This window comes from Anopheles coluzzii, chromosome 2 (assembly GCF_943734685.1).
Source record: "Anopheles coluzzii chromosome 2, AcolN3, whole genome shotgun sequence".
In the NCBI taxonomy this organism is placed as follows: Eukaryota; Metazoa; Arthropoda; class Insecta; order Diptera; family Culicidae; genus Anopheles; species Anopheles coluzzii.
The window spans coordinates 27,947,400-27,974,332 of NC_064670.1; the positions used below are offsets into that span (position 1 = coordinate 27,947,400).

General features: G+C 49.8%; 4 protein-coding genes across 4 annotated transcripts; all 4 read left to right on the top strand.

Annotated features, from left to right (window-relative positions):
- The first annotated feature begins 2,038 nt into the window (after nt 1-2,038).
- On the top strand, nt 2,039-7,964 carry LOC120952389 (alpha-tocopherol transfer protein-like). Its single transcript, XM_040371689.2, has 8 exons — nt 2,039-2,232; nt 6,327-6,435; nt 6,530-6,689; nt 6,772-6,853; nt 6,942-7,121; nt 7,224-7,334; nt 7,422-7,555; nt 7,627-7,964. Exons 2-8 carry the CDS (start codon nt 6,345-6,347, stop codon nt 7,724-7,726), a joined length of 858 nt encoding a protein of 285 aa, XP_040227623.1. The 5' UTR covers nt 2,039-2,232; nt 6,327-6,344; the 3' UTR covers nt 7,727-7,964.
- A 679-nt stretch (nt 7,965-8,643) lies between these two features.
- On the top strand, nt 8,644-16,548 carry LOC120952374 (endoribonuclease Dcr-1). Its single transcript, XM_040371675.2, has 8 exons — nt 8,644-9,563; nt 9,630-11,130; nt 11,198-11,515; nt 11,584-11,823; nt 11,886-14,684; nt 14,755-15,942; nt 16,010-16,116; nt 16,202-16,548. The coding sequence occupies exons 1-8, from the start codon at nt 8,875-8,877 to the stop codon at nt 16,374-16,376; spliced, it is 7,017 nt and encodes a 2,338-aa protein (XP_040227609.2). The 5' UTR covers nt 8,644-8,874; the 3' UTR covers nt 16,377-16,548.
- Nucleotides 16,549-16,665: 117 nt separating this feature from the next.
- LOC120952380 (cyclin-dependent kinase 2-associated protein 1) lies at nt 16,666-18,226 on the top strand. The gene has a single exon (XM_040371681.2). It carries the CDS (start codon nt 16,961-16,963, stop codon nt 17,534-17,536), a length of 576 nt encoding a protein of 191 aa, XP_040227615.1. The 5' UTR covers nt 16,666-16,960; the 3' UTR covers nt 17,537-18,226.
- Nucleotides 18,227-18,367: 141 nt separating this feature from the next.
- Nucleotides 18,368-26,919, top strand: LOC120952821 (uncharacterized). Its single transcript, XM_049607299.1, has 4 exons — nt 18,368-18,807; nt 18,875-20,241; nt 21,148-22,630; nt 25,191-26,919. The coding sequence occupies exons 2-4, from the start codon at nt 19,170-19,172 to the stop codon at nt 26,446-26,448; spliced, it is 3,813 nt and encodes a 1,270-aa protein (XP_049463256.1). The 5' UTR covers nt 18,368-18,807; nt 18,875-19,169; the 3' UTR covers nt 26,449-26,919.
- Nucleotides 26,920-26,933: the final 14 nt, after the last annotated feature.

Genomic DNA, 26,933 nt, shown 5'->3' on the forward strand with positions numbered 1-26,933 from the left:
AAAGGGCATCCTATTGTCTACATACCTTCTCACTGGCGGTAAACAGCGGCAAAAAGCTTTCTTAATTATCTGCTTATTCAATCATTTCTATCCCAATCGCCGCGCGTTGGTGTGTGGGATGGTGTCAGAAATCGTTTCACACCGTTAGCAAACATGCTAAAATTGATTGTCCCTTAGCTGAAGACATTGCGTCCCACCAAAGCTGTTAAACCGCTAGGAGTGTGTTGCGTTTGTAAGCGCGTTTTTAGCTGCGAAATTGAGACCCGCTCAAAAAATGTAGGCCAAACCATTAATCTCTCAGCTGATCGATAGCGAGACGGCAGTTCAATAGTGGATCAGCGTGGCGGAGCAAAAAAAAAAACAGTGTTTCGGTAAACGTGTATCAAAAATGTGTCTGGTGTCGTATGAAATGATAGCAATTTATCACCTTTAAGCAGGCCAAATTTGCAGAAATATTACCCAAGCGATGATAAGATTATCCATCCATTCCACCACACTACAGCCACCGGTCTATAGCCGTACATATGAAATAAATGTAAGCCGGAAGCAACAGTGACTGTTCTCACACGATCTACAGTTGCTCTGCGATCAATCTCGGAAATCTACCACCGACTGCTACCGGCTTGTGTAATGAGATGGAATTAGTTGGCGTATAATGGAATTCAAATCCATTCCCCGATCAACTGCAAGCCCAACTACACGGCAAGCACGACGACCGTGCGGTCGTTAAATGATTCACTGAGTTACCGGTTTATTTCTTCTAATCAATATGTACACGTTGTCGCCGGATGGACTGAAGTTCACCGACAATGTACACGGCCAAAGGTGAATGTGCTGGGGGATTTTTGCTAAACAAATCCATTCCACAACATCCGCAACAGAGCCGTTATAGTTTCGGATGAGTTATTATCTCCAGTTGCGAATAGCGGTTGTGCCATTGAGATTACTACTGTACAAAATGCATTTAACGATATTTTCTTACAGCAGAATGTGCAGTATTTTATTTCGGACTAGCCTAACCAACATGTTTGGATAACTTTCAGATGATTCGATGGGATATCGTGTGAACTAACGCTTGTAAAGATCATGGCTCACAAATCAATTAACATTGATTGAGTACACCCTTGATCAAGAAGTACATGCGAGAACCAAGGACATGGTCGCGAGGCTGCCGCAGTACGGAAAGCTTCTGAAGAAAGCTTACCATCTTTGCGGTGAAGTGTCCACCACTCAGTGCAATGTCTCGATGCTTACTTTAGCTGTTAGCGATCGTCGTCTTATGTTCCACTGTAAGCACGTTCTGGAGAAGTATTTACTGCTTGTTTTTTTTTTTAACGTAAAGCAAACGCGTCGTCACGCAAGATGGTTTTTGTTGTTATTTCAAAGTCACAACAAACAGTCTTGGCAAGGTTGCAGTTTGCGTTATTTTCGTTCCTTTCTTCCATTTATTTACCGAGCCAAGACAAGAAGCTTTCAGCTTGTGTTTATCCCTATACCACCGAGTGAACCAGTTGCATAATGTATGGGAGAGAAACAAACACTCCCTCGCTCAAATAAATCGTTTTCGGACAACGCGAACAACACACACCGCACCGATCTTCCACCCACCCGATCACTTGGTTGGTCGGTGTGTTTATCAATCCGCCCTTCCCTTCCACCCCTTACTGATCTTTCTTTTGTATCTACCTCCACCCTTTAACCTCACTTTCCCGAGAAATGTCGCACGAGAAACCGGCTGCCGCCTGCCGCCATTACCACCATTGTTTATGCTGACCTTCCGCCGCTAAACCAACGACAAACGACGGTTTGCCTCACGGTCGATGCCACGCGAAGCTCATTAATGCGACGAGTTTTTTACTCTCTCTCTCCTTCTCTCAAGCGATTTAAGCATTACACCTTATCACAGGAAACACGCCCGCGAGCAGCAGAAACGGCGATATGCCGGAGAGCCGAAAGAGACCCAGCGAAGCAAGCGCGAAAAGCACCCAACCGAATCTGGTGGTTGAGCGATCTGGCTGGCTGGCCTCAAGTGGCGAGGCGCTGAAAATCTTCCTCTCACAATCCGTTCGGACGTGATCACAGTCGGACACGGTTTGGCAGAGCGTTTGGCCGCGTGTTACTCTTACATTTGTCCTCCCCCGGGTGTTGTGTGTTTTCTTTTAAAAGCTTTTTAACTTTACCAGTGTGGCATAGCTTTTCGTTTAGTTCGATTGTTTGCAACCTTTGTACAGTGTAAGTAAAGCTGGCCGATCAAAAACAACCAACAGTTGAGAAGGTTTAGTGGTTCGCAGTGTCTTAAACGTTTCAAATCGAACTGTATACATTTTTATATGTAAAACTCATAGAAATTAGCTGTGCACTCAACCGGAAGCGTACATTGTGTGATAATTGCGGCGTAGTGTGACGGTCAGCATAGATTATTACTAAAGACTTCAAGACCACTGTCGCGACGAACGTTTGTCTTTCGTTTCATAAAAGTGCATAAGGAAGCGGACAAGCTGCTGTGCGAGTTTTTTTCATTTTTTTCGTACCAAAAGCAGGAAGTGTCGCGATATTCGCTTAAACCTTCAGAGCTCAACATATAACCTGTTTTTTACGCATACTTCATCAAAACTGCATTCCCTTTTTTTAATTTCCTGTTCCCTCCCTTTCGCTGAAACAGTTGGAGCAGCGAGAGTGAGAGAATGGCAGATCGTTGCATCCACCTGCATATTGGTGGAATTGAGCTGAAGGTTTATCTCGCTGCACAAAACAAAACCTACATAACATCCCCGATTTGCAGACAAAGCTCTGTAGTAGTTGGTAGTTCGCTGTTCCAGCCGAAACGAAAGACTTGAACAAAGAAGAACGAAATGGAAAAAAAGGCTAAAAATGCATCTTAAAACCACAACAAAACTAGGCAAAGCTAGATTTCTCTTAAGCCCGTGCCCGGTTTGAACACTCTCGCCATTGGTTGATGGCGAAGCGGTCGTCGTTAGCTCTTGTCGGCCCGACCGAACACACCGCTGGTACAAACAACACCCGCCAGTAAGCGACGAACCCTTCCCTTTGGGTTGCTGTCGCCCTCCGAAACGTGGTGGGCTTTTGCTTTAGTGGTTGCAACTAAACAGTAACTAACAAACCAGCTCCTTTAAAGTGGGAGGGTTGTGCGGGCAGGTGTGAGTAAAAAAGTGGCAACAGATTGGGAGTGAGAAAAGAAAGCCGCGCGTCTTGAGGGCGATTACATCTTTGGCCGCTTTTCAGCAAACTCTTTCAGCCATGAAGACTTTTTTTAATCTGTTTCACGGTTTGGGCCGCTGAAAACGAGAGTAAGTGTGAAATAGCGCACTATCTTGTGAAGTTGATAATGGAATGATTCTACACGCCGGGTGACGGTCGGGCTGCTGCCGGAGCGGGACTGCATAACGAGGGGTTGCTCGTTATTTCTGACAACAAATTGGCAGAAACCGAAACATTTGCTTCTGAACCGGCATCACTCGATGCTTGCTCCACACATGTCACACCGGATTTCATCATTACATTTTGCTCTGTTTCTTCACAAACTGCACGGATGCATTACCTAATGCAGTATACGTCTCGCCTGCCACAATATCGTTGTAGGTGGTTGCAAAAATGACGGAATAAGACAAAAAACCCCGCGATAACTATAAAGGTAATTCCACACACACACACACACACCCTCCCTGTTGGGCAGTGGCAATGTTAGCCTCCTGCTAGCGTTGAGTGAAAAAGTTTATAACGTTTTTCATGCGTAACTCCTTAATGATGTCTGCAGATGCCATCACTTCACTGCGCATAGTTTATCTTTGGCGGAGGCTTGTCGCTTTGCTAGGCCCGGTGAGATGCAAACGTCGTTGCTTTATGTCATCGTTAGCATTCATTTTTAGCAGCCAGCCCTGTTGGCATAAAACATAAACCCCTTCGCACAGATACCCTGCCCCTACTGGAGCTATCCACTTTTCGTGGGATTTCAATTATTTTTAATTGCTAACCGAAAGGCATTAAACCAAAATAAAGGTGGCAATGTTGCAACCGATCCACAACACTTCCACCACAGGTTAGTGAGTGTGAGATGAACTTGTTTTTTTTTTTAATTTGGATATTATATTCATCCCTGTAGCTGTAGTGGGGTTCACACGAGAAAACAATTAGCTTCACAGTTTGGCAACCTCTGCTACACTCTAATTCGGGTGTCAAATCATTTAGACATGGTACGGACAGGCAACAGCTATTGAGGAGAGCGTGCACCAACACAATGCAGCTGTCGCCAAGGTTAGTACCAGGCTCCGGTGATTAAAGTTTCAAATCACCTGCCCCGATCCGATTGACCCGCAAGGTCGAGGTGATACTAAGCATCGTGTTGCCGCTCGATAGTTAATCACCACCGCTCGCTTCGCACGAGCTGCGTGTAAGGCTGTTGTTTAGTTAGCCGGTTTAACATTTCTCGCTGTTTTGGACGTGTGTGTGTGTGTGTGTGTGTTATTTTTTCTGACCCCTCTAACGGCAGTCGAAGCTGTTGCAATCCGAAGGAACACCACGCTTTGATTGGATCGGATTTCGAACGATCGTTTCGATTAGCCCATGATCAGCGGTGAGCTTGGAACACCTTCCATCGCTCAAATATTGCACCAAACGTGGATTTTTTCTTCGTATTTTGGCTGCCGTTTCATGCGCCACCGTTTTCTTCTCTCTTCGATAACCCTCAGATAGACCGTGACGAACCACGAAATGGTGAAATGGTTGTGGTTGGCTCAATTTATCATTTCTGCTGGTTCCGATTTTAGTGCCGTTTTGATATGTGTGTATCGATGTTTTCGGGTCGTGTTTTCGATCACATAAAAAATTACACACACACAAACGAGATAGAGAAGCAGAATAGAGGACATTACGTTCGCGAAAATATTGCATGTGGTGGGTGTCGTCAAAGCTCCACTGATTTGGTGTAACGCGCATTCCAAGCTCTCGTATGACCTTCGCCCAATCGGTTTAGACGATGCTGCCTTAAAAACGAACACGATACAGGACTGCAATCTTAAGGTCAGTAAAACATAGACAGAGCTTGCAGTTAAAAACAGGTGCTTAGAAATACGATTCTTCTTCTGGGTGGCCCTCAACCACGTACACGATCGTCACACAATATGTCACCATGTGGCGGGACAACACGCGCTTGTTTCGAACGAACTAATGCGCAGCACCTCCTCCCGCAGAGCCTGTCCAACAATGGATGTCAAACCCAACACGCAAACGATCTGAGGCGCGAGTTGCTAAACCGTTTGCGGCAGAAGGTTAAAGATGATATTAATTTTCTGACCCTTGCCAGTTGCGGCACGATGGGAACACTATTTGCTCCGCTCTCCCGTGCCCGTATAACCGTTACCAGTGCGCACCGGTTGAGTGGCTGCTTTGGTGTTAGCCTTTATGAGCTTTTGCTTTGGCGTACTTTATGTAAAGCACCGTCTTTCCTGCTCGCATGGGGTATGGCCGACGAAAAACACCATTGCAAAACACTATTTGGTTGGTTAAAATGGACGAGTTTAGCAAACTGATCGATTCAAAGCAAACATCCATAAGCAAATGTTTGCTCGAGCAGCGAGACTCTTCCGCAAAGTCCGGCTAAGCTGCTCGAGAATTTTGAACCCCGTTCTGGAGATACGGCGGCTTTTTAGCACAACATCTGGTGCCTGGTTCAGTGCGGCGCTTCTTTATTTCGGTATGATTCGATCACGTTTTTTAAGCCACCTTCCATTCCCGGAACCGGTCGATGAGGGAGAATTTTTAGTTCTTAAACGAGTCCGAGTAGTAGCAATAAAAAGGTAAAAATCAAACTCCGATGCAAAACTCCTCACAAACCGGTACGCGCAAAGCTCGCGCGAGTGAATCAATGCAAAACAGGTCCACCAGCCAACATTAACCTTGGCCGCGCCAGTGATTTATCTGACAGTGAGAAGCGCTGATTTCAGTGTCGCACCTCGGGGCCAATGCTATGCTGCGGTGGTTTTTTTTTTCTTTTCCGTACAAATGGGCTTCTTTTCTTTGTTTTGGAAATGGGTAATTGGTGGTCTGAGCCACTGCGATGCGTGTGACGTATCGTCGTAAAGATTGTAACGAATATTTAATCCGTGACTGGAATGAAGGGTTACGTTTAAACCTTACGCTAAAATAGTAAATTAAGGTTTTGTTGATAATCGTTTAGAAATAAAAGCAAAACAAACACACCGTCATTCTGCATAAAAGATAAATTGAGTAATCTTCGCAATTAAGCAGGGTTCAGCTTCCAGATAAACGCCTAAATTAACTATCGAACGCCTTTCTTTTTCGGCTAATAGACCGACGCCATTTATACGATGGGCATCGAAAAGGAGTTTAATCTAGAAGAGGGAGCGGAACGGTTGAAGGACTGGATTACAACACAGCCCCATCTGCCCCAGAATATACGTAAGTTGATAGCACACTCCCTTGCGGCTGGTGAAATAGTGATTTGCTATTGTTTTAAACAATTATCATTTAATTTTCACTTTCAAATATGTAGATCCAACATTACTGCAGCGGTACATTCACTCGACCCGTGGTGATCTCGAGTATGCAAAGAAAATTTTCATTCTCGGCTACACCCTCCGGCAGAACAATCCGACGATCTTCGATAACCGAGATCCGCTCAACAGCAATGTGATGAATATTTTAAAAGCAATGTACGTTCGATTGCTTCCGATCGATCTCTCACTCAGAAGCTTGTGTAATCATATTTAAAAATGGTTATTTAACTCATTTTAGTGACATGGTGCCCCTACCGTCGGTGGAAGGCTGTGAGGATAAGTTTATTTACTATCGTTTGGTAGATTGCGATCCCGATAAGGTGAGAGAGTTGGACGCTAAGGAATGATTTGTATCTCTATGGGTTTTAACCACCTGTTCATCTCTTTCCTTCTCTCTCTTGATTGCAGTTTGATTTTAACGATGTCATTAAGACGTTTTTCATTATTGCCGATCTACGCATGATCCAACCGGATGTCCCGATGAACGACGGTGGAGACGTGCCGATCTTCGACATGAATGGCTTCACGCTTCGCCACATGACCAAGGTCGTACTGTCGACATTGCGCGTCTACATGCGCTACACTCAGGTAAGGGTGGCCGAAATTTGGCCACGATTTTGGGAAGGTTTATGATTTGGGGTTGTTTTTTTAATTAATCCTACTTTCTATCGCTCCGCCGGTACACCACAGGAAGCACACCCGGTGCGTCTGAAGGCCATCCATGTGATCAACTGTACGCCTTTTCTGGATCGCGTCATGTGCCTGGTGAAACCGTTCATGAAGAAACGTGTGGCCGAAATGGTATGCATGGAGAACTTCATGTTCTGTTTTGATATCTTCTTTTCGTTACGAAAAATAATTGATAATTAACTTCTATTTAAAAAAAAGCTACACTTCCATCTCCCCAACTCGGAAACGATTTATGCGCACCTGCCCAAGGCCGCCCTACCCGACGAGTACGGTGGTGAGCAGTCAATCATTAAGCATAAAGAGGATTGGTTCAACAGAATTAAATTGCAACGGTAAGCGAAACCGAAAGTGAAGCACACTTCTATCAAGAAAAAGAATGCCAACGTTTGTTCTTATATTATAGCGATTACATTACCGATGGTACGCGCTGGAAGATCGATGAGTCGCGACGAAGTAATGGCAATGATCTCTCTGGCACGCTACGGAAACTGGAAATTGATTAAACCGCAGTGCCTTGCATTGTTGCATTTTATTTACAATGTGTTATTTGTATTGTATATGTACATTAACTTAGTTTTATACTAGAAACCTTTTACAAAGAAGGGTGATATACTATATGAGTGCATTAAAACGGGGGAAAGTAAGGGCCTATAATTAAATAAATTGAGATTTTGTAAAATTTGTTCTGCGTATTGTTGTAAATGTTGGATGTTATGTAATGGTTGTTAATAAAATGTTGATCCTATTTTCAAAATATAAAAATTTCCTTTTTTCTTTTTTACTGACACATACTGATGATTTTATATTTATTTTATGATTGCGCGGGACGTTACTCCAAAAATATAAAAAATAGTTCCCAACAGGAAGCGATAAAATTCCGTTCTAGTAGGATGTTTTATTGATTCTCAAAAAATAATCTCAAAAAAACTATTTATGGTTGTATGTTTTGTAATGGTATGTAATGGTTGTTAATAAAATGTTGATCCTATTTTCGAAATATAAAAATTTCCTTTTTTTCTTTTTTACTGACACATACTGATGGTTTTATATTTATTTTATGATTGCGCGGGACGTTACTCCAAAAATATAAAAAATAGTTCCCAACAGGAAGCGATAAAATTCCGTTCTAGTAGGATGTTTTATTGATTCTCAAAAAATAATCTCAAAAAAGCTTTTTATGGTTGTATGTTTTTCTTATTGCAATAACGAGTTCATTAATCTAAAATTAAACAAAACAGTATAATCAATAAAGAAGATGTGCTTGTTTGTTGCAGTAATAATCAGTGAATCAATGAGAAAAAAAACTTTTTGCGTAAGTGCACACATTGTGCAAGTGCAACTGTCGATTCAAATATATTATTGAAGAAAAAAATCATGAAACGTCAACCGACACAATGATGACCGCTCGCCCACTGTGCCCGGCGTGAAACCAAACAAATCACAACAAACACACAATCAACAACAAAAAAAGACGCTTCTTCTTCGTGCAAAGTGTTTCAGCATGTGCGCTCTTGCCGGGGTGCCGAATATTTGCATACCAGGGCTTCCAGCCGCATCGCAGCATGTATTATAAACCATCGGTTCCAAGAGCAGTGCAATAGACGTAGTGTAGTTTAGTACAAACCGCCCCGTTTCCTCGCACGCAATCACCATGTCGTTGTTCCACTGGACGGATGGCAACATCCACACCACAGCCCTCACGCCCCGGGACTATCAGACCGAGCTGCTGGCTACGGCTCGGGAAGAAAATCTTATCGTCTGTATAGCGCACAATTCCGCCAAAGAGTTCCTGGCCGTAAAGTTGATCCAGTCGATGCGCACCAATCGCTGGAGCAGTCACCCTGAAGCACCGGGAAAAGCCATCTACCTCACGCGAATGGATCGAAGCTTGCTGTCGTCGATGGTTTCGAATTTGACCGACCTACAGGTCGCCAACGTCGATGATGTGGAGGACAGTGAAGGGTCACACGAACCGGACGGTGCTTCCAACACGCCAGTGACGGATGTTGCTTCGGCCGATGTGCTGTTCTTCGGCAGTGAAACAACGTTGCTGCAGTACATTGAGCAAGGTACGGTACGGGTGCAAGACATAAGCCTGCTGATTGTGGACGAATGCCACAAAAACTACGGTCGACAGGAACTGTGGGAGATCTGTGCTCGACTGACGCATCAGGCACCGTCGTCCGATAGGCCCGCTCAAAGGACGAGAATCTTGGGATTAGCTGGTCCATTGCATGGTGCGGGCTGTACACCGGAACGGTTGTGCTGGGAGCTGCATTACCTTGAACGATGCTTGCGTGCACGTATCGAAACTGCGAGCGACATCACAAGCGTTCTCAGGTGAGGTGCTTTCACTCGCTGTTTGTGTGTGACTTTCATTTAACCGTCGTTTGCTTTATGTTTTAGATTCAGCACAAAACCTACGGAACTAATCCTGGAATGCATCCCACCCAAGCCATCCAATTTGACGCAGCTTCTTAGGATGTTAATACAGCGTCAGATCGCTTTCCTGAAGCAGCATCGCTACGAACCGCTAGCCGTGTACGGACTGGACGGTAACGATAGCGCTAGTGATAAGCCGGACACAGACGGGGAACCGGAGAAGGATGAAGAAAACGATGACCTGCGCCGTGAGCTAAAATCCATCCCCGATCCCACGGTCGGTCCGTTGAGCTACCTAAAGCAGTATCTCGAGCTGCTGGACGAGTTCGGACCCTGGGGCGCTGATCGCGGTGCACTCGAACTTCTAACGACCATCGACCAGGAGAAGGTGAAAGTGCCTTACGACCGGCACTTTCTTCTGTTCTGCATGGTGTACACCACGCTGCTGCAGGCAAGAGCAACGGTGGCGTCCGTCTTCGCACAGCACGACACCGAACTGGAGCGCATCAAGCGCTATTCGACGCCCAAGGTTCGCCGCCTGCTCGAGGTGCTGGCATGGTTCGGTGAACAACGCAACCGGCCGAAAGATCGCAACCAACCGGCCACACTGCACCATCATCAGCAGGTGCACAATCAGCAGCGCATATTGTACTGCTTCTGCCGCAACGTCGAGTGTAAAGAGCTGGAGAAAAGCTACCACACTTTCGGCGCCCAAATAGCGGACGTTGATGAGCGGATCAAGCAGCTGGACGGTTTGCTAGCATCCGTGCGCAAGCGAACCGAACGGTTGAACCTAAAGCACAAAGTCGTCGACAATGCGGCCGCCGAGGGTGGTGGTACGCTAGGGGTGCAGTCACCCCGGCACGGTCACGAGAGCCGAGCAAACAATTTCCGCCGCAAGCGATTCGCGGGCGGGGGACATTCGCACCACCGATCGAACGACACGACCGATGCGCTGTGCGGGTTAATTTTCTGCAACAACCGGGCGATGGCCCGCATTCTTTACGTGCTGCTGTACGAGGTGTCCCGTTCGCAGCGGGAATTTGAGTTCATCAGCCCACAGTACACGGTGGACAAGGTGGCCACCAATCCGCAAAACTGCCTCAAGCAGACCGCCATCGAGCATCGCAAGCAGGAGGAGGTGCTGAAACGCTTCCGGATGCACGAATGCAACCTGTTGATTGGGACGTCCGTGTTGGAGGAGGGCATCGAGCTGCCAAAGTGTAACCTAGTTATTCGCTGGAACAGTCCCGCCAACTATCGGTCCTACGCTCAGTGCAAGGGTCGGGCGAAAGCGCCGGGCGCGTACCATGTGTTGTTTGTCACGCCGGAAAATGCTGCCTCGTGCAACGAGCAACAGGAGGATATGGCATCGATCGAGGACGTTTCACTTGATGGCATGATTCCGGAAGGGCCGGAAGACGACAATACGCGCGAAACGATCGGTGATCAGGACCGAAGAATGATCGAAACAGCAACAGATGCGATGATCGAGCAAGTTGCCATCTACCGTGAAGTTGAAAAGGTTTTTTGTTTTGGCATCGAATTGCAATTGTTAGTTTACCAATTAACTTATTGTTTTCTCTCCACAGCTTTTACTTGCCAAGTGCCGCAATGGAGAGCCGCCCGATTGGGAGCTGAAGCATGCCGACTGCTTCAACCACTGCCTAGAAGTGTATCGTCCGGGTAGTGGTGGTGCCGTTGCACTTCAATCCAACGGAACGTGCGCCTCACTGTGGCTGGGAAATGCCATCCAAACACTCAACAAGTACTGTGCCAAGCTGCCGAGCGATACGTTCACTAAGCTTACTCCGATTTGGCGCTGTGCCACTACCGTCCGGAAGGGGCGCAAGCTGTACCAATACACCATTCGCCTGCCGATAAACTCACCCTGGAAAGAAGACATATTGGTAAGCAACAATAAAGACATCATTAGCTCGTAAGTTCCTAATCAACAGTTAACCATATCGTTTTCAAGGGATTACCGATGCCCACGGAAACGCTAGCACGCAGGCTGGCTGCCTATATGACCTGCCGGATGCTGCATGCCGCTGGGGAGCTTGACAATTCCTTTCAACCGTTCGGCAAGGAAGCCTTTCGTGCGTTCGAAGCGGACTGGGAAAACTTTGAGCTGGAGGAATCGGACGCAAAAATACTGTCCGAAAACAGCGACCCCAGACCGGGCACAACAAAACGGCGGCAATATTACTACAAAAGGGTAAGTACGCTGACGTCAGACGTTATTTATAATTATTGTGTTAAACGTACATTTCCATCCAGATCGCTTCCGTGTTCAACGAGTGTCGACCGGACGCTGAAACCGTCGCCTATCTCTACCACATACGCATGGAGCTGATCTGCCCCATCCCCGAGGAGCAGAATACGCGCGGGCGCAAAATATACGCACCGGAAGAATCCGCACAAGGGTTTGGCATTCTGACCACGAAACTGATACCAAAGATAAGCTCCTTTCCCATATTCACCCGGTCCGGCGAGGTGAAAGTGTCGCTCGATCTGTGCCCGCAGCGGGTTAAACTGTCCGCCCATCAGCTGGAGATGGTAAACTGTTTCGTGAAGTACACGTTCACCAAAGTGTTGCGCTTGCAGAAGAGCCTGATGCTGTACGATGCGAACGCAACGGAGAACTGTTTCTTCATCGTTCCGACGGTCAGGCAAGCTGTTGCGGGTGCGGCTGGTAAAGACGAACCACCGCTCCAATCGGACGACGTGATGGTGGACTGGGAGTTTGTGGAAAAGATTGCCACGAACGTGCATCGCAGCGGACCAACATTCATACCGGACGAGGCACGCAAGGGCTACACGTTCGATGTGGGCAAATTTCGGGACGCCGTTGTAATGCCGTGGTATCGGAACCGCGACCAGCCGCAGTACTTTTACGTGGCGGAAATATGCAACCATCTGTCGCCGAAGAGCACCTTTCCCGGGTCGAACTACGCGACGTTCGAGGAGTATTACCATCGCAAGTACAAAATCCACATTCAGAACCAACGCCAGCCGCTGCTGGACGTTGACCATACCAGTGCGCGGCTAAACTTCCTGACGCCCCGGTACGTTAACCGGAAGGGTGTAGCGTTGCCGACCAGCTCGGAGGAGACGAAGCGGGCCAAGCGTGAAAACTTGGAGCAGAAACAGATCCTCGTTCCGGAGCTATGCACGATACATCCGTTCCCTGCCTCGCTGTGGCGTGCGGCCGTCTGCCTGCCGTGCGTACTGTACCGCATCAACGCGCTGCTGCTGGCGGATGAGATACGCCGCCAGGTGGCACGCGACCTGCGGCTGGGATGGGAAAATGTGGACGAGCTGCAGGAGGGCCAGTTCCAGTGGCCAATGCTAAGCTTTGGCTGGAATCTGGCCGATGTGCTGCGCAAAACGAAGGAGCAGAAAATTGCGCAAGCTCAGGAAGCGATCGATGCCAGTGCGCCGGAAGTGGAGGATGAAGTGGAGCTAGACAAGGAAGCGCCGAACGTGCGTGATGCTGCGGAGGTTGATGAGGAAGATGGGCTAAAGATGGAAAACGGTGTTATTGCTGAGGTTGAAAAGAGTCAGGTGGACGGAGAGGATGATACTGGCGATAAAAAGACTGATAGCGATGGAACGCTGCTTGAAATTGGTACATGGTCGAACGAAATGGCGGTAGGCGTTGGAACCGATAACGATATGGGTGAAGAAGGTAGGAGAGGCGCATCGTCACCCTCGTTCCTGCGGTACGATTCCGACTGTTCCAGCAACAGCAGTGCCAATTTCTACTCTTCGGACGAGTACGACGAAGAGGACGATTACTACCTGTACGATGGTTCGGAAAAACCGAAAAATGCGATAGAACCGAGTCAGGAGGCAGTATCGGGCACGAACAATGCGAACGATTCGGGCGATAAGCCGGGCAGTAGGAACCGGGCCATCACGCAGTCACAGGACACGGTGGTGAATCTGGGTGGGCGGTTGAAGATCGAGTTCAAGTCGGAAACCGATGCCGAAGCGATCGATTCCGAGTGTGATCTGCAGCGGCAGCGAACGCAGCAGAGCATCATTGAGCGGTCACGCCAGAACGATATGCTCTATCAGAGCTCGAAAAACGCGGTCGATGGGTTCTGCTACTCGCCGAGCGATCGGCAGTGCGCTGAGGAGCGGGAGCAAGCGGAGCAACGGTTTGAGCGGCAGAAAAATCACACCAAAGACACCATCCGCCAGCAGGGCAGCTTGGTGCGATGGAACGAACCGCTGTCCGTAAGCCACTGGCGATCGAAGCTGGACGAGTCGGAAGCGGCCACCCTTGGCGCACTGATGGACGATTTGGGCGGGCAACCGTTCACGGAGCTCGTACCGTACGTCGAGCCGGAGCAGCTGTTCGAGCTGCTTGTGCGAAACGGTAGCAGCGGGGAACGATGGCTCCGATTGCACGATCTCTACTGCTTGAATCGACCGTTCTTCCCGGAACGGTACACCATCTTCCGGGGCGGTTCACAGTTTGATAACTTTCTGGACGAAAGCTGCCAGGAAGGTGAGGGTGCTAGTTCGCCACCGAAAGTGATCGAGCTGACTATTTGCGATCCTTTTCCGGCGATAGCCGCCGGGCAGATGGCTTGCAACTACAAACCGAAACAACATTCCATGCGGAGCGACGAAGCGAACAAGAACGGCCACGACAGTGCGGGTGTGCTCAGTACGACAGATGAGGCCGGGGGTGTTGATTACTTCAGTTTCGATTATCAACCAGATTTGAGCCAACATCCCGGTCCCAGTCCGGCTATTATCCTACAAGCGCTAACCATGTCGAACGCCAACGATGGCATCAACCTGGAGCGATTGGAAACGATTGGCGATTCCTTTCTGAAGTACGCCATCACCACCTACCTCTACTGCCGGTACGACAACGTGCACGAGGGCAAGCTAAGCCACCTGCGGTCGAAGCAGGTGTCCAATCTGAACCTTTACCGGTTGGGGCGCAGGAAGCGGTTGGGCGACTGCATGATTGCGGCCAAATTTGAACCACACGATAACTGGCTGCCACCCTGCTACTACGTGCCGAAGGAGCTAGAACAAACGTTGATTGATGCAAAGGTATGCGAGGTGCGAGGTTCAGAGTATTATACAGGGGGAATTAATTGTTTTTTTTTATTACTATTCGCAGATTCCTGCCTGCCATTGGAATCTGGCCGATCTTCCAGACATCAAGCGTCTGTCGTGCGCTGAAATCTGTCAACTAGTCAAGGAACGTGCACGGGCCAAACGCAGAGAGGATGTCGACCGGTTCGACCTACAACATGCAGACGGCAACGGTGGTGAGGACGGAAATGAAGACGACGACGATGACGACGACGACGACGACGATGAAGACGATACAACCACTGGCGAAGGGAACGAGCACGAAGCGGACAATGGGTCCTGCTACATCCCGTACAATTTAGTAACGCAGCACAGCATCCCCGACAAATCGGTGGCTGACTGTGTGGAAGCCCTGATCGGTGCCTACCTCATCGAATGTGGCCCCCGCGGAGCGCTCCTCTTTATGGCATGGCTTGGCATACGGGTGCTCCCCATCCGTGAGCCGCCGGTGAAGCTTAATTCAAACAACGAGACGGCGCTTACTCCTTACAAAGCTACTGGACAGAACGATGGACCCCTGTCCACTGGCGTAACGATTGCTGAGTATGGTCACTGGGTTGCACCGCCCTCGCCCATGGTGCGGGCCAACATTACGTTCGGTGGCATCGAAACCGGTGCCGCGGCAACGTCCCGCGAGCTGGCCCGGCTGCTGCAAGGGTTCGAGGAGTTCGAGCAGGCGCTTGGCTACCGCTTCCGGGACCGTTCCTACCTGCTGCAAGCCATGACGCACGCTTCGTACAGCCCGAACCGGCTGACGGATTGCTACCAGCGGCTGGAGTTTCTGGGCGATGCCATCCTCGACTACCTCATTACGCGCCATCTGTACGAGGACCGCCGGCAGCATTCACCGGGCGCGCTCACAGACTTACGGTCGGCGCTGGTGAACAATACCATCTTTGCTTCGCTCGCCGTACGCCACGGATTTCATAAGTACTTCCTGCACCTGTCGCCCGGGCTGCAGGAGGTGATCGATCGCTTCGTTCGCATCCAGCAAGAGAACGGGCATCGCATCACGGAGGAGGAATACTACCTGCCGGACGAAGATGACGAGCTGGGCGAGTACGGTGCGATGGGGGAGGACGGTCCCGGCGAGGGCCGCGGTGTGGGGGAGGCGGAAGATGTGGAAGTGCCGAAAGCGTTGGGCGACGTGTTCGAATCGATTGCCGGTGCCATTTTCCTCGATTCCGACATGTCGCTCGATACGGTGTGGAAGGTAAGTGGGGGTTTGAGAGGACACGCCAGTGTGTAGCAAGCGGTAATTATTACATTCTTCGCCACAGGTGTATCGGAACATGATGGGACCGGAAATAGAGAAATTCAGCAGCTCGGTCCCAAAATCCCCGATACGCGAACTGCTCGAAATGGAACCGGAGACGGCCAAATTTGGGTACTGTATTTGGGTTATCCCTCAATTCTCAAGCCGTTACGTATTACGTTTCACTAACCTCTATGCTTGGAAATCCGCTTTTCAGCAAACCGGAGAAGCTGACGGACGGACGACGCGTGCGGGTAACGGTGGAAGTGTTCGGCAAAGGTACATTCCGTGGCATTGGAAGGAACTATCGCATCGCCAAGTGTACGGCGGCAAAGTGTGCCCTTCGCCAGCTCAAGAAGCTCGGCTATGCCAACCATCACAAGCGCCGATAGACAGATAATGTAGCGCAAATGCATAATTGCTAATTGGTTCCTTATAACGGTGCTGCGATTGCACACTCATTCATTGTACTACTGTATGTTAGTGATATAGATTCCCTGGGGGGAGAAGAACGGGCTACGTGTAAGCTAAATCGTAATAAAATTCGTGTCTGTGTCCGTGTAACCGCAACGGCTATTTATTTGAATTTGTTTTAAGCCACACGTGCTTAAACGAATATTATTTTCTTAGACCAAAAACTAAGCACGTGTCGCTGGAATCGTTAAGTTTTTGGGGTATTTTAATTCCATTCAAATCTATCCTTCGAAAGAACCTGGAACCTACACGTGATATGCTGGAAGCAGGAGCAACTCCATCATCTATACACAGTAGAATGCATCCTACAGTAGGCGCCGTATGACAGTTACGCATAGCATAGTTTTTTTTATTGCGTCCCTATGCATTTATCTGTCAATTGACGATTGTTTAGTTTTCTTCCGCACGGTCATCTGCGCTATCACTGTGCCTGTCCGGATCCGGATTGTGTTATTTATTTGTCCGTGCAGCAGCAAAAAGTTATCCAACCCATCACTTTACAATGGATTACGTCGATATACAGGCCGTGGAATCGAAGCTTACCGACGTGACGGTCACGCCGATACCGATGATAAAGAATGCCCACACTAACCACAGCACCGGCGGCGGCAGCAGCAGCAGCAGCAACTATGGAGCCAATCACACGGCCAACATCACCATTACCCCGCAGGTAAATCATCGTAACAGCCACAACAACAGTAACCACCACCACCACAGTAGTGTGTCCGGAGCGGTCAACGATGGTTCCTCGGGAGCGCTAGCATTAACCGTTGGATCGAACCATAGCAACAGCAACAACAACAACGCCAACAGCAGCAGCAGCAGCAACAACAATAGCAACAATAGCAGTGCTGCGAATCTGGTAGCCCCGGTGACCACGTTCAATCAGTTCCCCAACAATGCCGGACTGTCCAAGTATGCCCAGCTGTTGATGGTGATCGAGGAGATGGGACGGGATCTGCGCCCAACGTACTCGGGCAGTCGCAACTCGGCCGAACGTTTGAAGCGGCTGATCGTACACGCACGCATTCTTGTCCGGGAGTGCCTGGTCGAAACGGAACGATCCGCCAGACAGTAGTTGGTCCGAGCTGCCTTTGGGCAATGGGGGAGGGGGTCACCGCTATCTCTCCGTCATTCATTCACGTCTATCTCATTCTTCAAGTGCATTCGTTTAGCGCTCCGTTGGCGTTTAGGTCAGGGGACACAGTGGCTACGCTGCTGTTCCAGCGGTTCATGATGGGGCGACGATTAATATATAATCCATAGTACAAACAAGCGATGAGCGCTAATGTTTCGATAATAGCGGAAGCAGGGCACAACCAGGATGTTTAGTAGGAGCGCGCGCGTGTGTGTGTGTGTAATCAGTTAACGATAGAGAAGGAGAGGGAGAGAGACAAGGAGAGAACGCTGGAGAGCAAGGGAGATGAGAGCAGCCTTAGCAAATAAGATTATAGACTGTGTATTTACGATGCGCTCGAAACGCCAGTTTTTGATGTAGCGAACAAAATGTATACCAAATCCTTCATTCACCTTCCGAAGACAAAACAGCATGCAGCATGTATACAGATTGTATGTAGCGAGAGCAAAACGATCAGTATGGTACGGTGGGAGATCTGATGGAAAATGCTCTCTTTTTTTCTACAAGACATAAACAAGCGTAATAAAAGACGATACAAATGGTGTAGCCTTTAACTATATACAATGGATTGTAGCCGTAACCGGAGGATAGGTTCGTAAGGGCATAAATAAACGCGTATTTTAATGTAAACCATGTTAATTGTGGCTTGTGTTTAGATGATTTCCCGGGGTGTTTCTTTTTAGCGGCCGTCACTGTACCGCAAACGGAAGCAGATCAAGCAACGAACCAGGGCACTGTAAACACTTTACTGTTGACAAACAATTAAACCATTCGTTCTCGATTATCCGTGCAGAATAGTTTTTCGTTCAACAAGCGCAGCGAAACCTTTGGCGTAAGCTTCGTGCAAACAAGTTTTATGCCTTCGGTAAATCAATTACCAAATCTTTTCGGCGTTTGCATTTTGCTTTCCAGAAGTGTGTGTGTTTTGGCCGTACCGTGTTAAGAACACTGCAGTTTGGTGAAGTAAGCCGAATAATTCTCCCCATGTAGCTGGGTGGCGTGTGTTGTGCGTGTGCATATGTGCACACGGATGCGTTCGCCTGACGTTTGGTTGTCCGCAGGTTGCTAACAAAAAGTCTATCAATTTGTGTTGTTTTCGTGCAAACTAGCTGGTAGCGAGAGCGGAGGAGTTTAAGGAAATACTGAATCAAAACATTATTCGTCCGGTGGTGCTAGCGTTCCACGCGTTACGATGCGACAGTGGTCGAGAGGTCCGGTATAGGTGGTGGCGTGTTTCTGTCGCAGCTCACTCAAACGATGCTACTCTTCCTCACACAGGTTAATGCAGTGCGTGCACACGATGCACACGGCCGCAAAGAAGCAGCGTAAACAAATACGCAATAGGAGCACTATTCTGCGCGAGCGGGCTCACCCGGTGCAAGGTGATTGGTGAAGAGGGCCCGAAGCTTTACCGACGCGACGCTACGGTGTGCCGCCGTACGTAATGGTACATGCCTGACGGAGGAAGGGGGTTCACAGCACCACCAGCAGATTCGCGCGTGACCCGCAGCAACCTGTCCCGGTCGGAAAGGTGACAGACGACGCACTTACCGACTGCTACGATTTCTAAACAATGAACGCGCCATATCCGACACCGAACGCATGCTACACGGACATCAAGCAGGGCATCCTTTCCTACACGTTACCCCTGCGCACCGATCTGAGCGATATACCGGGACCGCCCATTAGCTTGCTGCCAACCCCGCCCCACAGCCTGCTACCAACCGTCGCGCAGGACAAATCATCGTCTTCCTCCGGGCAGAAGAAGAAGCGCCGCGCATACGTGAACGAAAGCGAGGAGGCCCGAGCACGCCGCCTAGCGCGCAACGCAGAAAGGATGCGGCAGAAGCGCGCCAACGAGACGGAGGAAGAGTACCGGCTGCGGCTGGCCAAGAATGCGGAAAGCAATCGACGGAAGCGACAAAACGAGACTGATCTAGAGCGCACCATCCGCCATGCCCGCAGTGCGGCACGCGAACGCTTGCGGCGCGCGATGGAAACGCCCGAGCAGCGGGCGGTCCGGTTGGCCAAGCTGGCCGAACGGATGCGTATCGCCCGTGCGAACGAAACGCCCGATCAGCGGGCCATGCGGCTGGCCAAGAACGCGGCCAAAGCGAAGGAGCGCCTGATGAAGGAGTCGCCCGAACAGTGGATCGAGCGAAAGCGAAAGAAAGCGGAATACGCCCGGCGCAAACGGAGCGGCAACCCGAACAGCTCTGCCGGCAGCAGCAGCAGCAACGATGCGGCCATACACAGTACGCTCGCTTCGCCCGAGCTTTCCTACGGCCATAGCTACGTCCCCGACCTTGGCCACGGGGTGCCGCCGGACGTGAAGGACATCAAGCTGATAGCCTCGCCGAAGCAGCACGGCGGCAGCGGCGCACAGCAACCGGAACAGATCTACAGCACACCGCACCTGCCCTTCATGGGACACGAGGTGAAGGCGGCCGATTTTCTCCCGGGTGCGGTAGTGCAGCACCCCGGCGCGACTGCCCTACACCACCACGACCTGTCCAACCCGAACAACGTGCTAAAGTTTCACGTGCTACCCTACTCGCTGCCGCCCGGTGCAGCGCCACCGGCGGTACCGGCTGGCCCCGGTATGCCGCCCCATCCCGGACATACGGTGTACAAACACAGCAAACATTGAGCGGACAAAATGGGTGGAATTTATTGTAAGAATCGACAACCTCCCCCCCCTCACGGAAACGATGGCAAACGTTTCCGTACGCAAGTGAAGCGTACAGGGGTTGAAATTACGTACAGCAAAATTCACAGTTGAACTTTGTGTGCAAACAAAACTAGGCAATACATATATACAAACCTATTCATTACTGACACGATAAGCTTAAGCGAGGCAAGGTGAAGCGATTGTAATTTTTTTAGTAGTGCGCGTTAAGGAGTTTCCCCTTTTTGTTTTTGTTTTTATGTTTTAACACCAAGAATAATAGTGGCGAAAATTACGCACGAGAAGAAGTATGCTGTAATCGACGAAACATAAAGATGGATTGCTTCCTGTCCTTTTGGTAGTTTGTAAACACACACAAATTGTAAAATAAAAGAATTTAGAATATCACTGCAATTAAACAATACTTTACTCGGCTCATCTCAAACTGGAAAGTTTGTGCAACCATTAGCGATGCGTTAAAGTTTGCGCGAAAATTTGCCAACTCGCAACAACGTTTCGCATACGGCGTGGAACGCACTGTACTGCAAACGTGACGACTGGGCATTGGACAGTGCAAAGTACTGAACACGCGACTATACACGCTCGTAACTTTGTCAATTTTTTGATGAATGTTTGACAAGGATCATTTTCCATACCAGAGGGAGAAGAGAAAAGCGACCAGAAAGAAAAAAAAAGCTGCAAGTTCGCCCAAAAGGGTGTTATTGATCCAAGCCAAGAGGAAAATTGACAGTAGAATTGTGCAGGCGTGCGAATTATTGGTAGTTTTGTTTTGAAAACATCCCGACCCTTGGCTTACGGTTCCGCTTCAATCGCAGTGTGTCTGGGTGTGTGCGCGTGTATGTGTGCATTCGGTATGTGTGAGGACAATTGGCACGAAATATGAATGGATTTTTCCAAATCAACACATATTACAATGAGTTTAAGCAAGAGGTTGACGCTGCTTACGCCGCTGCACCGATTCCTCCGCAAGCAGTCCAGCAGCATCACCAGCAGCCGCAGCCACAACGGCAGCAACAACAACAACGGCAGCAGCAACAACAACAACGCCAGCAGCAGCAGCAACAACGCCAGCAGCAGCAACAACAACGCCAGCAGCAGCAACAACCACAACAACGGCCGCAAGTAGCTGTAAGCGAGAGCAGTGTCACGTCCACCCAGCACACGCTGACCCTGGGCAGTAGTAGCAAGCAGCAGCCGGATCTGAGCAAAAACCAGCGCCGTTTTGTGCACGAAACCGAGGAAGCGCGGGAGAAGCGGCTGTCGCGGAACGCGGAGCGTATGCGCCAGAAGCGGGCGATGGAAACGGAGGAGCAGAGTCGGAAGCGTATGGCCGAAAACGCGGAGCGCATGCGACGGAAACGGGCGGCCGAGACGGAGGAAGCTTATCGTATGCGAATGGAACGCAACGCCGCCTTCAAGATGACGGACGAGTATCGGCGCCGGCTGAACGAAAATGCCGAGCGCAATCGGCGAAGGCGCCAGAACGAAACCGAACTGGAGCGCAGCATCCGGCGGGCACGCAGCGCCGCCCGGGAACGGTTGCGCCGGGCGATGGAGTCGCCCGAGCAGCGGGCCGTCCGATTGGCAAAGCTAGCCGAACGGATGCGCATGACGCGGGAACGGCTGTGGACGACCATGGAGACACCGGAGCAGCGGGCAGAACGGTTGGCGCGGCTGGCCGAGCGGATGCGCATTGCTCGGGCGAACGAAACACCCGAACAGCGTGCCCTTCGGCTGGCCAAGAATGCTGCCCGGGCGCGGCAACGCTTCCTGAACGAGTCGCCCGAACAGTGGATCGATCGGAAGCGGAAAAAGGCGGAGTATGCCCGGCAGAAGCGGGCGGCCGCAGCCCTCGGTATTGAGGGCGCCATCATCACGTCAACTAGCAGCGCGAGCGCACCCCCCGGTCCCAGTCATGCAAGCCATGGCTTACAGCACGCTTCCGGGCCCTCGGTTGGCTTTCCGGGCCATGCGCCATCCACCCTGCCCGAAACGATACTGCATGCGACCGGCGGGGCACAACAGCCGACGGGTAGTAGTAGCAGTGGCGGCAGCAGCAGTACCGGCGGGGGCTCATCCAGCAGCAAACAGAAGCATTCTTCCGCGGCGGGACAACTACACTCGGAGCACATTTACGCCACGCCACAAGTCATATTCAGCGGTGGCGACTTCAAACCGCACGAGCTGCTGAACGTAAACGGGCAACACTTGGTCATGCAGGCGGACCCGAACTGTCCCAACAATCTGTACAAGCTGCACATTCTACCGTACCCCTTCCCGTCTGCGGCGGCATCAGGCAGTGGCTCCGCTCCGCACGCCGACCAGCCGAGTGCGTACAAAACCAAGTAAAAGAGTCATCATCATTTGCGTGCGCCAAACCAACGTGGCCATATGGTGCAGGAGAACAGGAAGCTGCTGCTGCACACGGTTAGGCCAGAGCAGGAGCAGAGAACTATAATAGTTTACGCAAGTAGGCGGCACTGTAGCCGGCAACCATTTATGGTGCGTGCGTACCGCCATTTACAGGGCTAATCTGGCAGAAGACGGCAGCGGAAAGAGAAACAAAAACACAAAAACATTTTTAATTATCTTAAGCATTGATTGAAAGTTGCAATTACGCAAAAGTGTGGTGTTATGTGGTATTTTAGGTTTAGTCTTTCTCGGTAAATTTGAGCTTCGGGTATGAAAGAACGATATCATCGACAAAACGATGGTCGATGGTACGTACGCATCAATCACCCCGGAAAGGGAACGTTTTTTTTCTTTTCTTCACGCAATTTTGTTTTATTTATGCGCTTTATAAAACAATATGCGAAAGTTTGAAACGAGTTACATAGGTTTGCATCTTCCCTGAATTAGAATTCTTTCCACGTAGTGTGTACATGAAGTAGAAACTTTCATCCGCTGGTCGCAATGCGATAACGAATAGAATCTAATTGTCGAAAAATAAACTCTCAGTGATTATAATTCGTTGTTTGGCCTTTGGGTTCAGTAGATGGTTTATCAACATATCCTTGTCGTAACGAAGCACACGGTCATGGCTGCCTTTCAATCACGTCCTGTCTGATCGCTCCGACAAACACATCGAAGGTTCAATTATCATCTGGACTTTGTGCCCTTCCCAACACCCAACATCGTTAGAATCAATTCTATTCTATTCTATGTGTTTTAACGTATGTTTCCCGAAGGATAAACAGATTGTTTTTGTTATTCTTGTTCTCTCCAACATAAAAAAATGCATTTAAAATTCTACCCAACCCATACAACTACTGCCACCACTGTACGCAAACGAGTATGCAAATCCTTCCACACATGCAGGTAAACGTGGCCCGCAGGCCAAACCACCGATTTTCGTGAGCTCGCCAACGCTCCAAATCAGTGCGATATTCCCTCGCTGGCGATGCTTTTTGTAAGTACAGGCGGTCCCCGAGATACACGGTACCTCTTATACGCGGATTCGGAGATACGCGGTTTTCTAAATTTGACAATTCTTTGAGCAAATTGTACTGATTTGACACATCAATTGCAAATTGCCAAATAATTTCCGTTTTGATCGAATGTTAAAAACTATTTCAAAAGGTTTAAAACAGTTACATTCAGTCAGAACCATATCAAATAATTCATAAAGTGACTAAAACCACTCCCTACTTACAAAATTACACGAAAATTAGTGATATTTTAGCTGGAAATCACGAGATTCGACTTACGCGGAAATTCGAGATACGCGGTATTTTGCGGCCGTTTTCGGTCCCCATTAACCGTGTATCTCGGGGACCGCCTGTAGTTGCGACAGTTTCTGACGTTTCGAGCGAAGGTTTTTTAGGGTTCAAGATGGCCGCCAAAAAGCTATTGAACTTTTAACGGTGATTTTATTAATATATTTATTCCGTGTCGGTGCTGACGAGGCCATTTGCGTGCTCGAAGCATGGTGTGTGCTTGCTGAGCTGTGCTGCGAATCAGTTATTTGGCCGGAGACGAAGCCAGCAGTTATGAGCGGATGCATGCGTTGTCAAAAAGGTGCTTAAATGCAACATGCCATACGCCACTCCGCGCAGAATCGTACAGCGAGCTTGAGGGCTGGGTTAGATGGAGGAAACAGACTTTGACGATGAAGAGAGGCAGCCCGGGATCGAATTTACACATGGCACATCAAAATCTTTCTTGGGTGGTGCCGTCGCGCCAGTTTTGGTCTCCCACACATGTGACGATGCAGGAAGGTTGGCTGCAAAATAACAAGAAATACATCAGAATAAGCGCTTACTGTAGCACTGCCGAGTAATCATAACATACCGACCACGGTGATCTTCTGCGTTGCACACCAATTCAAAACTCTTTAGCTATTGGTCCAATAACACTTGCACCCATTTTCTATTGATTTTTATGCACAATAATCAACAAAACTTCTAATTCACATATGTTACACGGTTTGTTTATGTTTTTTCACGTGCCCATGCGCGCGAAAGAGATGGCATGACACAACGAGCGAGAACATACACACCTCGGTACATGGTGCGCGTAAATTGTCACCAACACAACGAAAGATATATGAACAAAAGTTGGACGAAGTGTTTGGAGTGCTGAGGGAGAGGGGGCGCAAAAGCGCACCTCGAAACGAACACTGTAAGCGAGTAAAGGACGGTTAGAGAAAATGAGCGAGATGCAGCTATTTTTGAACGTCAAAAACCCTCGCCTTGCCCAACGGGCGTCCGCATCCACCGCTGCAGAGCTGCACCAGAAGTTGTTTTGTATATTGGCTTTGCGAAAAAGAAAAGTTGTGTTTTGAACAGAGATTTCTTTTTTTGTACCACACTTGCGCTTCCAGATCCTTTCTGACAAACGAGCGTGGTGGGAACAGTTGCGAGAGGGATCTGCTGGCACCCCGCACCCGTGCGCGCTCCCGTAAAGGCAAGCATGTAAACACACCAACCAGCAACTAAATATGAATGGATTCTTTCAGCTCAATCCATACTATAATGACATTAAGCAAGAGATCGTGGTCCCATACGCAGCAGCACCTGTCGTGGCGACCACCTTGCCGCAAACAATACAGAGCAGCGTCCCGCAACAACTACAGCAGCAGCAGCAGCAGCCAGGAACCATTAGTGCCGGTGACGATCGTTCCGTAAGCGTACCGCACCACCTGTCGCCCCTGTCGAAAAGCCAGCGACGGTTTCTGCACGAAAGCCCCGAAGCCCGGGCGAAGCGGTTGGCTCGGAACGCGGAGCGTATGCGCCAGAAGCGGGCTGCCGAATCGGAGGACGAGTACCGCAAGCGGATGGCCCAGAACGCGGAACGGATGCGGAAGCGGCGGGCGGCCGAATCGGAGGAGGAGTACCGGAATCGGATGCACCGCAACGCGGAAAACAAGTACAGCGAGGAGTACCAGATACGGCTGGCGAAAAACGCCGAGCGGAACCGTCTGCGGCGGCAAAATGAGACTGACCTCGAGCGGAGCATACGGCGGGCCCGTAGTGCGGCACGCGAACGCTTACGGCGCGCGATGGAAACGCCCGAGCAGCGGGCGGTACGGTTGGCCAAGCTGGCCGAACGGATGCGTATCGCCCGTGCGAACGAAACGCCCGAACAGCGGGCGTTGAGGCTGGCCAAGAACGCAGCCAAAGCGAAGGAGCGGCTGCTAAACGAAACGCCCGAACAGTGGATCGAGCGGAAGCGAAAAAAGGCCGAGTATGCGCGGCAAAAGCGCAGTGCGGCGGCTGCCGCCGGCAAACTGGGCCTCTCGACCACCTGCAACTCCTCCAGCAGCAATGCCAGCGCACCGTCCGCGGCGGGCGGCAGCGAAACGGCGGGCTTTAGCCACGCGCCGACCGCAACCAGCACGTACAATCTCGAACCCACTCACTCCCTCGTGTCGCTGTCGACGACGGACCTGAAGGACATCAAGCTAATATCAGCACAAAAGCCCGGCCAAATGTTGCAGCTGCCGGAGCAACTGTACGCTACGCCGCACATCCCTTTCAACGGGACCGACCTGAAGCCGCCGGAGTTTTTAACCAGCAGCGGGCAAGCGGCGACGAGCGGCCAGGGCGGCCCACCCCACCACATCATGCAGCCCGAGCTGTACAAGTTCCACATACTGCCCTACACCTTCTCCCCCACGGCCGGTGCAGTGCATCCGACGCAGGCGGACTACAAGGGCAAATAGGAAGCTTGCACCTCCATAGCTATAAGCTATATTGGATCGTTTTGTCATTTAAAGCTTATTTGCGCTTATAGTAAGGAAAGAACCTGTGTTAAGCTCGCACGGTAACCTTTCTGTTCTTCTTCTCAGAAACAGCCGCGGTCCCTTTGTGTTGAGGGAAGCGAATGCCAGGATAGAGTTAGGTTCCCCCCTCGTTCATTGCAACAATCGCTAGAACACGTGGAGCACACGTGTATGGGTCAGATTAGCATCATACAATGTAGCGATCCCCTTTTATGGAGTGAATTAGCATAAGTTAGCCAGTCTGTCGATGAACAAATAGTGGTACTTGTAACAAGTTTAGTTCGAATGGTGTAGAGAGGTTCATTATCACAAGCGAACAAGGGTGAAAACGTTGTGTTTGAGGTAAACCTAATTATCCTAGTCACTTTCATCATAAGAAAAAGGTTGAATAAAATGGTACTAGCATTACTACATTGCCGTTTGGG